Raw genomic sequence first — 12,543 nt, 5'->3', positions numbered from 1 at the left:
CCCCACAGGTTATTATGTTTATTGGGCATACTCACCCATTGTTTTAACTTTTTTCTACTTTCTTATTACTCCTCTAAATGAAGTTTGATTAATTTAAATATTTTCATCAAGTGAGTCAGTGATTGGAATACAGGTTTCAGTCAATATGACGTTAATTACTGCCTAATAATAATACATTTTGGAGATAGTTTTCCTATTATCTATGCAGAAAACACTATTTTGTAGCCTGAAACTGAACACTCGATATCATACAGATAAAAGTACAATATTTTTAACTTTAACGACCATTATAACATACTGAAAATCTCCTGTAACGCAGTAGTACAGAGAAATGAACTCTTCCTCCTAAATCGTCGTCATAATATCAGTCTGTAGGTTCTCAGGTTGCGAGGTCGATTATTAATGCCTTCAGGTCCAGACAGGTGAATCCATCGACGGTGAACATTCTTGACTCGATTACACCGCACTCACGGCACAAGTTTGTTTTAAAATGGCGGCGGAAGCGTCGAGACAGGTATGAAATGTTAACGATACCGGATAAACTTGTGAAATATGCCTGTTCGTATGATTCGCTAAACACCGGAGAATTGCTTCCTGTCCTGGAGAGACGCTGCCAGAGCAAAAAGAAATGCGTGTCGCAGTTTAACTTCATTTGGTTACACTTGAGGAAGCGCTGGTGAAATCAGTGAGTTGGCGTTAACAGCAAGTGCACTTGGCAAGCAAGTCCGTTTCGACGCGGTGTTAATGTCAATGTCTGCCCTTTTCATCTTGACTTGAATTTATGTGTTTGTCCCGATAAACGGTCTTAAACTGGTGTTGTTCTGTGAACACTAAGCTGCGTTGAGGAGGCAGGGAAGTGATGGTGGTACGGCAGTAGTCACAGCATCATCATGGACCGCCCCGGCCGGCGGCTACCTGCCACCCACCTGTAGCATCAGTCAGCAGCATGGCGAACACGACCCTCGGTACGCCGGACCGGACAGACAGCGGCTGTGGTAGGTGACTATGGTGTGCTGCCTGTCATAGCTCTCCTGTCTGTTATCATGGTAAACAGCATACCGCATAAACTCTACCCTGATACTGTTCATGCTGTTCTCCCTGGCAACATCAAAGGTCACGCCAAATCGCATTCAAAAATGTTTAAAGTTACATACGGCTTCAAATATTGGAAATTTACACAGCTAATAAACCAAGGTATGTGGCATATGTGAATTATTTAAAGCCAGGCTTCAATTCGGCACACATTTAATGTGCGTAAGGTGAGATAAAGTGTAAACATTTAGCCACATAAGTTAGTACACCTCGACTCTTAACCTTTTGTGAGCTGTTTGAACCGAGTCTTCAAGTCGGCACACGTTTAAAGTATCAAGCAGCACATGCTGAGACTGTATTCAAACTTTTAACCCCACAATTAATAAACGACGGCTCATAATAGTTTGGGAATCCTTGAAGCCAGTCTTCAATTACTTCACATATTTAAAATATCAAGTGGGACTTGGAGCTTTTTAGTTTTATCTGTTGGGACTTGTTCACTGCTCACTGTATCAAGGAAGTGGTCCTGCACACTGAAAATGTCATGAAATTAAATTTTTGATGTGTTAACAACAAATACTGCTGAATTGAAAAAAATTCTAGAAGCTGGAAAATCAGAAAGTTCTCTGTTATTTTTTAGGCCATGTGCCCTGTCACATGTGCATCACGCTGTGCATTGCTGTCTTTGACTGAAAAGGTGCCTCTTGGATATTTACATTGTGTCTTAACCCCGACAGAGAAAGCACTTGGAAGCATTTGCTCACATTTCAGAGCACGTGATGCTATTCTTCCTAAACTGAAAGTGATGTTGCATTTCCTCATGATACTTATGATACCTCACAGAACAAGGTTTGCGTGTGTACTCAAATGGCTGGCATAGCTGAGCAGACAATAGCAGCAGCCTTGGTGTGATTTGTAAAGAGAAGAGCATGCAGGTCTGTGTTGGTGTGGCCTTACAGTTCAGTCCTGATGAGTGACATTTTAATTTAAATATAATACATGTCAGTCCAGTTTTTCAGCAGTACATGGTAATAATAATGAGTTTTTACAGATTCTGCTGTTTCTTGGCGACCTGGTCGTAGATTATTTCCACAGCTGCTCAGGAACAACCTGTTGCTGTGTTTTGGGACAAAGTCTACCAGGCTCACATGACAACCTGCTGGTCAGGGTTTAGAGCTTGGGTAAGAATCTGGCTTTGTGTGTCAACCAATTGGAAAACATTAGGCCCTGTGTTAGGGTTTGAACTCAAAAGCGTATTTGTTTTGCCTTCCTATTTCACCTGCCTATTTATTTTACAGTCTTTATAAAAAGACTAGCGTGTGTGTGTGTTCAGTGCCGTTATTAACAGGCACTATTTCCTAGTGGAAAAACAAAACATGTCCACATGCAACAGCTGCCCTGTGATGTTTTCGTGCTGTCAAATGTATCTGAAGCAACAAGGATTTCATGAAATTCTAGCTGTGTAACAGACGGGGTGCAAATGTCTCTGCTCATGAGAGTCAGGAGCTCAGTTAGTGCAGCCTGAGATCTATACACACTACCTCTAGTTTAGCCTCCCAGCTGGTATCGAAGCATGATGTAGCCCTACTGGTGCCGCGTTCACATTACAGTACAGACTCCAGTTACAGCCAGCTTTCTGTTGGATTAGTTTTCACCTCTCAAGGCTTCCACGCCCATTTTCTCCGATGCCCTGCTCAATTAGAAGAAACTTTTACTAATATTGCATTTAGTGGAGCTGGCACGGCAGTTTGTGATCAATTTAAAAAAAGAAAACATCAGTCTAAAAAGTGTCATGAAAATGCTGTCACAATATGGGCTTGATTAACCATTTGGATTTGGATGCTTCATAGTACCTGGGAGTAGATGAAGAATTAAAGGTACTCTGTGGAGTTAGAAAACCTTGTATTTACATTCAGTGTTTCTCACCGGAATGCATAATTGATACCTAGCTAATGCATCTCCTTCCCCATAAAACAAATGTGAAGTAGATTGTAAAAAATATTTAGAAAACGTCAGTGCTTCCAATCTCTGAAAAAGGACGGCCCCTCAGGGCCTCTGGCACTTTGAGTCTTTTAGTTGTTCCAAAGTACACGACAAAAATCTTTGGTGAGGCAGCCATTAGTTTTTATGCTCCGAGCCGTTGGGAGAGTCTGTCTGAGAGCAGCTCAAAGTCTTATATAAGTGCGATATCTATTGAAATGCAAGCTTAAAACCCACCTCTCTGGCTGGCTTATGATTAGAATTTTGTTGGCATCGTTTAGTTTAGCAAGTCATTTATCTTTATGTTAAAGTTTAACTTTCACAAAAATGGAACCCATGGATACTGGTCAGTGAAAAACTGAACTAAAAATGTGTGAAAGTCGACCTAATTGTGTCTCATATTCTTTTGAAGGTGTGTCTGGAGGAGCCATTGTGGGGAATGGCTGCGTAGTGAAACACCCGGCTTCCTCCGACCTTGGCGATCAGACCAGCGACCGTTGCCATGAACCCAGCATGGCCCCGCACAGCGAGCCCGTCTTGTCCAGTTACAAGCCGACCTGCTCCTCTACCCCCATCTACTACAGCAGCCCCCAGAAAAGCTACTCAGACCTGAATCAGGACAGCCACAGCTTGTCCTCCCAGGACTCAGGTATCCCGACCCTGGAGATCAACCCTCCAGAGCCCATCCTCCACAACCACCAACGCCCAGGCAACGGAGGCCTCATCCTGGACTCCAATCATGACTCTCCTGCCACTTTACCTTTGGATGACGACCCCTCTGACAGCAACGCCATACGCAAATCTTCCACCTTCCCCCGCAGCGGGTATGATTCCATCCGCCTCTTCAGTCCCGCCCTCAGATTATCCGCCACCACGGGGATGAGTGTCGTCGGCGGAACCTTAAACCGCAGCGATGACATCTCTGTGTGCAGCGTGTCCAGCATGAGCACGGAGCTCTCGGTCTCCAACGAAGACATCTTGGATTTCACCGTCACCTCTGACTCCAGCGCTATCGTCACCTTAGAGACGGACGACAGCGGCACCGCTCACTTCTCAGACGTGACGCTGTCGTCATCACCGGGAAACCCCAGAGACTTATGGAGTCCCGTGCGACCGCATCCGGGGTCAGGTGTCATGCGACAGGAAGAGGATGGCAGGCAAAAGAAAATGGGACCTCTAGCAAGCTTATTCAACAGGTAAGTTCAGATGTGGTTCAGAAAATAAATCTCATCTCAATCTGCCATTTCTTCCCTCATCTTTTTAAGAGCAGCATATAAACCTTTACTAAGTGGTTAATATTGGACTACAGTGTAGTTTTATGCAGTTTATTAACATATTAACAACTGTTACTCCGCCATTTTTCAAGGCGACGGGATTATGTCGCAGTATTACAAAAATAAAAGGGATACTGCACTTAAAACATGATTTTACCTCTTCGCTCTCTTGGCAATGCAAGGGAACATGTCTGAAGAAAGAAAAAATGAGGAGTAGCCGGCCCCATAATGGAGGTTAATTATTAAATAAATTGTGATTCATTGTCAGAGTTAGACAAAAGGTAGACAGTCTCTATTCACCGTTAGGTTTTGAAGTGAATCCTGCTTTGTATTCGCCCTCAAAGAAGTTTGAAGTAAAATGAATAGCACACACATATAATGCAGTTGTAATAAAATAAAATATGTCGTCACAGGAGACTTTGTTGACAAATACTGTGTATTAATAACATCTTAAAAATACTCCTTACACTGTGTACTTATAAAGACTAAATAGAGGGATTTCAAGTGTTAACTTTATCCTGTGTGAATGTCCCTGCTGTAACAAAACAAAATGAGTAAATAGCTTTAAGCAAGAGAACTTTTTTGGAGTATATTTTGCTTCAGCAGTCGTAAAATTTGCTTTTGTGTACCTGTACGTTCCATCATCTGGATATCACAAGAGATAAGGCATAAATTACCTTTCATATGTCAGTAAAAGAATATGAATACATTTTCATTACACAAATGGAAAAGAGGCATTGTGGGCAGCCTCAGTGAGATAATTATCCATTCTGTACTTCCTCTCATCACAGACTCTTTACAGAAGTCGACGTTGCTCAAAGTCGCTTTACAAACCTTCCTTGGCCAAGATATCTCTCCCCCTCCCCTCGCACCAGTCTTACGCATTACAGCTCACCCAGAATGTGACCCTCTCCTCTGCTTCACATGGCGCAGCGTTAGAAAGAGTTCAGTTTGAAGGCTCAGCGTAGTCTTCAGTGAAGCGACTCTTACTAAGAAGAGCGTGTCTGAGAGCGAAAGTGCAAAAGGATTAATAACAGACCAAAACATGACCACACCCAAACAATCTGGACGGAACCAAGGGGGTTTGTGTTTTCAAAGAAGAACAGTTAGTCCTTTTAGACGTCAGGAGTCACCCCGTCATGTACCAATACACCAGATCACACCATCACCATCTGAGCTGAGGAATGTGGCACTACAGTTTTTTCTGCTAGGGCATGACACGTGCACTGTTAGTAAAGAGGATACGGTCATATTGTTGCATGTGAAGTGTTACTTCCTAATTCTTGAGGCCATGGAGTCCCTTCCTCTCAAACAGGTACAAATATATTACAGACAAAGCAGATGGGGGGAACAGTATTTCACCTACTATATAAACCTATATCAAACAATCGATCTATTGATCGATCGATAAATACCAAAAAAAGTAAATTGAATAACTTGAGTGATTTGAAGTTAACAGAGCAGCAAGGTCACAAGTCAAGCTAAGGAAATAAGCATTAATCACAGCATTAATTTACATACAGTAATTATGTGCTTTGCTGTGGCTGACTGATGATGAGTTTACAGTACAACTCTGAATACGCTGAAATTGAGTTGAAAAGTCAGCAAAGTTAGTTTGACGTGCTTCTGAAGTTGGTTTCTCACTCACTGGCTTTGATCACATTTAGCCACTAAAATAATCAGGAAGTCGGCCTCTTGTTTCCTGCTTTGCCACATTCTGCTTTATGTTAACGATCAGAGCTTTCCTTGAATGGGCAGGGACGGGAATTTTATAGCGCCTAGTAAAATTTTTATTTTTGGGCTGGGCAACTGGTAGATTTTTTTTTTTTTTCTCAGCTGTAACCTGACACCCGCTGTGTTGTTTTTATGGAGCGTTTGCATCTGTGATTGGATGAGATTCAAGGTTTTCTTTAAGGTTGTAAGACCTGTAGAGCGCTTTAAAACTTTAATAAATGAAATTAATTATGTAGTCTCACAGATTACATATACAGTAAATGCCACCAAATTGGCTTCACGTTGTGTCTAACGACACCCCTTAGCTGTTCTGAAATCACTGTAAACCACGGCCTCACGTGGCTCATTGCTTTTATAAAGCAATTACTTCATATACCTGTCAAGGTTTCATCAGATACACAAACAGCCATAAAAACCTTTGAGAACGCAGTGATAACAAATAATCATACTAGTAGCAGTGTGGTTCATCAGTCACATACAGCAGAATGGTTGCCAAGCAACACACAAACGCTGTGGAAAGCGTGGTTAATGATTGGAGTGATTAATAACATTTATCTTGATAGATTGTGGTCAATAATCTGAGCATTCATTTTTGGTGGTACCGGGGCGTCTGACTCTGGACAGGTGTGTTTTAGTCACGTGGTTCCAGCATCTTCTCCAGTCGTAGTTTGAGCGCCAGCAAGAACTGTAGGGTTCACCTTTCCCATTTTTCACAGTGGCAGAAATCAGACAAAGAGCCTGGTTTGACTCCATTTTATCTATCCATCTATCCATCTATCCATCCATCCATAGTCTGCAGACCAGGTCCCGAACAGCGAGTGGAAAACAGTCTGTTTCACAGTCCCAGCTTTGTTTCTCGACAGTTTCCGTAATAATTTCAGCTGATCTCCTTTCTTTCAGTCTTCCTCCTCTGCCCTGTCCATCTCTTTCCACCACTCATCCACACTCATTGATTTGACGCAGTAGAACTGATGTAATGCGTCCTCAGGTGTGTGTTTGAGTATTTCACAACAGCTTCGAACGTAGCTCAGACAATCGTAATCAAAGACTAAAAGTATCAGAGTATTTGTTCACAGGTTTGAAGTATAACTGTATTGCCCATCTTTATTTTTGACTTTTGGAAAGACTCTGAGTCCGTATGTGCCAAGAAAGACACATTTAAGCATTCACACACCTCTGTCCTGTCTGTCACACATCTGTCACATCATTCAGTGACACTGATGCATGCCCTCTACTTTGATTAATTTTCCCCAAATGTATCATCCTCACTCATTTATTGTGGCCAATCATGTGTTAAATGGCTATATCTCCCTTGCCCCCCCCCCCTTACCATTCTGTCCAGTTATCTCTCTCTGTTATCCCTCCTCCCTCACATGGAGAAGTTACTCATTCTCCTTTCAGACTCCTTCTCCTCACACCCATTCCTCCCATTCCTCCCCTCCCATTTGTTAAGTCAGGCCTCTCATTGCCTGTTCCTGCACAGTCTCACTCTGCCTGAACATGGTGGTGGTGTTGGACGTTTTTTTTCCCCTCTCTGTAACTAAAACTATGGAAGTTTTGTGCCTTAGTTTTGATTGAAGGAGATTTTGACTTCATTAGGAGTTTTGGGTCTCCTTCATTTAGTCTTTACTTCTCTGAAAGCTCAACCTCCATGTGCCTGTTTCTCAGTGGGTTTCGCTGAGGTGGATTTTCAGTCAGTTTTGTGGTGACGGAGCAGGATGGCAGCCCCATCACTTCTTCTGTACATTGACAGGTAGGATAATGCAAAGCAGCAAAGGACATAAAAGGTTTCTTTCATGGTTGACATGCATGGCCTGCAGTTTGTTCATATCTGCCTTTGTTTTGTTTGCAAAAAGTTGATTAGCGTGGCTTTTGTGCTCGGCAGTGTATTGACTAAATGCTCACTGGTCTCTGAAATGAGTGGGTTCCGTTTGACGTCATTAAAAGCGCTTGGAGCAGCTCTGGAACTTGTCCACTTATGTCTTTTATGATGGGGAAAGAACTCAGTGTTCTCTGCTTTCCCTCTTCTTGTACGAGCTTGTTTGGTATTTTCCATGCCAGGTGCCTTCATTGTTAGTTGAAGCGTATAAACCACCAGGATGCCTTATCACCTTATTTTTCCACACGCAAAACTGAACACAAGTGTTGTGAAATCGTAATATCCTTGCCAGACCCGACCATAAACCAGTGCAGTGCAAAGCCTCAACTTGAATTCAACATAAACGAGCACCTCTGCCAACCCTCTTGGATTTTCTAGCTGTTCCGCTTGAGCACTCAACTGTGTGAACCATTCATCTGTCACGTTGAGGCAAGTTCGACTGGGCTGAATGCAAATCATCCTCTGTTTTATGGACATTTGTTAGGTGACATGCATCAAAGGCATACATGAAAACACGATTTCCTGATGAAAAATCTGATGTGTGAAGTGTTGAGGCTTGTAGTCGGGCTTTGCTTTGTGGAGGTGGCACTCAGTCGGTCTCTGCACTTTGATCTGTGCTGCATTGTTTTACGGTGGCTCACAGGGTTACTCACGTTCATCTCTCTGCACAATTCACAGCCTGGTCACAGTTTATTTTCTCCACCTCAGCTTAGCCCTGATTTGCTGATATTTTTGGGTGATATGAAGTTTTTATTAAAAGTCAAAATGAACCCATTTATATATTATTTACCTGTTTAAGTGGAAGTGACTCAATGGCCTCAAGAATTAGGAAGTAACACTTCACATGCAATAATATTAGTGAAAACTAAACCGGTTGACCTTTAATGTTCTTTATTGACAGTGGATGTGGCAGTCTTACACAAGGTTCAAGCTTCTTTTTTTTTTATCTTTGAACTGCCTCTCATGGTCTTCTTCAGTCAAGGAGTTTGCTCGGTTGTCATCACGTGACCTAAGGATCAAATTCCAACAGGTGATCATAAGAGCGTGGGTCATGAACGTGTCTAAATGCTGATTCAGCGTAGTTGAAAGCTCCTAATCAGACCTTGAATTATTTATTTATTCATTCATCCATTCTTTTCGTTGTTATTGGCCAAACTCTTTGTTCCTTATCATCCTCTTTTAGATCAGATTTCAATCTTTTTCACGCTGCCGTTGCTTCTTTGTGAGCCGAAAGCTGATGTTTCCTGCCTTTTCACGTTGTCCGTGTGGAGTCTGGTTACACTGATTGGAGCAGATATTCTCGTATTTAAATGGCAGCTTCCTTTTGCAGCTCTGTGCGGGAATGTGAAATGTTGCTCTACAAGTGTCTGACGTCTCACGTCAGCCAGCGTTTTTCTGGTATTTCTCAAAGAAAAGTAAAATTGTTTACATAGCAGCAGGTTGCTCGTTCTCTGTTCAGTGTTTCCCTGTGCTGTTCTGAAAACAGCTGAAGAAGATGAGATAAATGTCACTGGTAGAACTCCACTGCTGCTTGTTGCACTGTGTTCACAAACTGTTAAAATATGAGCGCACTGGCCTTTCATCTGTGTTATCGTTAAACTTCTTCATTAAACCCTTGATTCGCCCGCAGAATGAGGAAATGCCTACCACTGCTCCATTATCTTTTGCGTACGACAGTATCAGTTAGCAGGTTGGGAAATATGCAGGAGTGACGCAAACTATGAGAGAAGCGAGGGTGAGGTGTTACCCTTGGAGAGAAAATCATGTTAAAGGTGCCGTGCAGGTTCGCGCAGCCTCACGTTGATTGACTGTGAACACGCATGCCAATTGTTCTGGGTTAAGTATGGCTATCATGAGCTCCTTATGAAATGGTTGGGGGTCAGAAAAGACCAGGCTGTTGTTATTTTGTTTTGAGGTCGCTGTGGGAAACTGAAACCTCTTCAGGCCAAAACAGAAACTGATTTCTTCACATGCAGCAGTGAAATGTGGTTAATGTTGGGATTTCCATTCGTCATCACTGCAGGTTGTCAACAGCTGGCCAGGATGTTTACCTTTGACCAATCACGCTGGAATGGACTGTTGCGTTTATCTTTTTTCAGGCATTGCTTAATCAACTTGTCTTGATCAATAACTTTTATACATACAGTTACATTATTTTATATTCCTGATAACGGTTTCCATGTAAAAATGCATGTTATAAAAGCTTATGGCTGCAATACATTTGGCTGGCTGTAAATGATCGTAGCAAAATTCCTTTTATCCTAGCTAGTTAGCTGTAAAAGTTGATATGTGTGCTGTTTTCCATGGCTGCAAACCTGCTGTTTGTCAGTGTCGTAACGTGAGAGACAGAGTCACAGTGGTTTACAAAGGGTACATTTTTTAGTTGTGGTGGCATCTTTCCATCATGTGTTATTGACCAACTGACAATTGACTCCTGACTTCACAATTGTGGTCCTGCAGTGAATAATGTAAGCATAACGGAGGCAGTAACTGCTGCTGAGTTGCAGTGATCATCAGGCTTCATTTATATATTTTATGATGATGATGTGTTCCACACATTGCCTTGGAAAGTACTCAGGATGCTGAATGTTTTGCGCAGATCATGGATGTATTACGAGCATCCAAACTCATAGCAAGAAACAAAATGAAATTAGGTTTCAGCACATTATTATAGAGCACAGCAGAAGGCCCTGTCTCGATGATGAACGCTGTCTCCAAAACCAACACGGGAGCATCCGGCAGAGACGCTCAGCTGTCAGTGAATGAAGCCTGCATCCTGTAGCTGTGTCTGCTCATTGTTTGGCAACGCTTTTTCCTGCTATCACTCCCCTGGAGATGACAGGCTACGTAGCAGTCAGCGGGTAAAAGGTCAGACTGATCTAACTGAGACGACTTTCCACCTCTACAGGGTCCGCTGTTGTGTCAACACACCTGTTAGGTGCAAAGGCTTACTGATATTGAATATAGCAAATATTTCTTGTTGATGAATGAGTCTAAATCATTAGGTAAGGCAGTTGCCAAGGTGAATTGCCTCTCTTTGAGATTCAGCCTAGACAAAGGGCAGGACATGAACTCTTTCATGTTATAGCTCTCCCTGTTGTGTTACTTGGCCTCTTCAGATGAGGCTTTTTATTTGACCTGTTTATTCATGCCTTTTCACAGCTACGCTCTTTTGAGGCTTCAGATTAAATGCTGTGTTAACAGCTCTGTGACAGCGCAGCGCTGACGGATAAATGAAAGGACTGGATGGCTAAATGGTACAGGGAAGCCTGATGAGAAGAGGAAGGCTTTTCAGCAGCTTTGCATTTAAACATTAGGTGATTTCAAGCATTCAGGTGATTTTGCATTTTGAGTGCAGAGCAGCCGTTCAGAGGTGAATTAAAGAAGAAAGATCATACTCTTCAATGAAAGAAAATAATATGCCTTATTTTCTCACCTTTTCATCGGCCATGGGTTATTACTGCTGTATGTAGCATGCTGTTTAATAGGTTCTGTTTCTAGTAGTATTAGTCCGATGACCGTGACCAGCCTGCCAGCTCACATGATGTCACATAGGTTGTAAAAATACTCTGAGTGGCCTGAACGCTTTTGTTCTACAATCCACAAATTCCTTTCAGGCACTCAGTAGTGACCTCTAATAGTGGTATCACACTTTCTTAACGCAGCACCCAGGGCCCCAATAGTGACCCAGTGAAGACTGCAATCATAGCTTGTGTTCCACTTTTTGCTCTGTGTTATAATGACCTCATTTATTCGTCCTCCAATCTAATCGTCCCCCCACCCCTCCGTCTCCCAGGAGCCTGTTCGCCAGAAGGGTGAAGGACAGTCGGCCAGTGGAGCAGAGGGATCCAGGGTGGAAGCTATTCGGGAAAGTCCCACCACGAGAAGGCCCCACTAAGGACCCGAAGAGAATACAGAAGGTAGAATCTTCGTTTCTGGGATCACAGCATTGTCACATGACGAGTGAAGACCACCCACCCTATTGACTACATGTACTTACACACAAAACACCAGATTACTGTTAAAAATCAGGCAAAAAAATCTCATCACAGGTTTACACACACCTCATTGATTGAATTACTTTGAAACCACAGATGATCAACAATCTGCTTTTTCCCCTCCTGAAAGTATGAAGTATTAAAGTATTAAAGGTTACTGCTGTATACCAACATTTTAATTACACGCCCAAATAATCGGGCGAGCTGTCCTTTCATTTTGCTTGATTATACACTGACATTACGTCCATCGTAGCTATTTTCTGTTTGAAATTGGTTGTTATTTTGCTGTAACCAATGAGCTGTCACATCTGTTTTGTCATTTTCAGTTGACACTAGGTTAGCGGTACGCTTTAAACTAGCTAGAAACAGTCGTGCTAACCATGTCTGTAGGAGTGTGCCTGTGTGTCTGTGTTCAGCTCAGCCTCTGACTGAACTGATGTTTTAGGCTTGTTTTCACAGTTTTGATTTTGGTATTCATTTCAGTGCGAGATACTATCAAACTAAATATCTGAAGGGTTAAATTTGACTTTCTGAAACGCCAAATATTTATAGAATATTCTGTGAATATTATTTGAATTCTATTGATTTGGAGTGTAATGGACTTGTGTACACCAACATTATGACTTCTGCTCAGGACAGATAACTG

General features: G+C 42.4%; 1 protein-coding gene across 4 annotated transcripts in view; it reads left to right on the top strand.

Annotated features, from left to right (window-relative positions):
• Nucleotides 1-493: 493 nt before the first annotated feature.
• The window catches only part of tbc1d14 (TBC1 domain family, member 14), a 35,983-nt gene continuing 23,933 nt past the window's right edge, over nucleotides 494-12,543 (top strand). The window contains exons 1-4 of one of the 4 annotated variants that reach the window (XM_041964604.1): nucleotides 494-514; nucleotides 836-995; nucleotides 3,425-4,208; nucleotides 11,696-11,819. In XM_041964604.1, coding sequence (XP_041820538.1) covers nucleotides 947-995; nucleotides 3,425-4,208; nucleotides 11,696-11,819 — 957 coding nt within the window. In that variant the 5' untranslated portion in view covers nucleotides 494-514; nucleotides 836-946. Of the gene's footprint in view, nucleotides 996-3,424; nucleotides 4,209-7,528; nucleotides 7,774-11,695; nucleotides 11,820-12,543 lie in introns of those variants that run through there. The other 3 variants (XM_041964603.1, XM_041964602.1, XM_041964605.1) reach the window with 3 other exon arrangements.

This window comes from Chelmon rostratus, chromosome 23 (assembly GCF_017976325.1).
Source record: "Chelmon rostratus isolate fCheRos1 chromosome 23, fCheRos1.pri, whole genome shotgun sequence".
In the NCBI taxonomy this organism is placed as follows: domain Eukaryota; kingdom Metazoa; phylum Chordata; class Actinopteri; order Chaetodontiformes; family Chaetodontidae; genus Chelmon; species Chelmon rostratus.
This window is presented reverse-complemented; position numbering and strand designations above follow the sequence as displayed.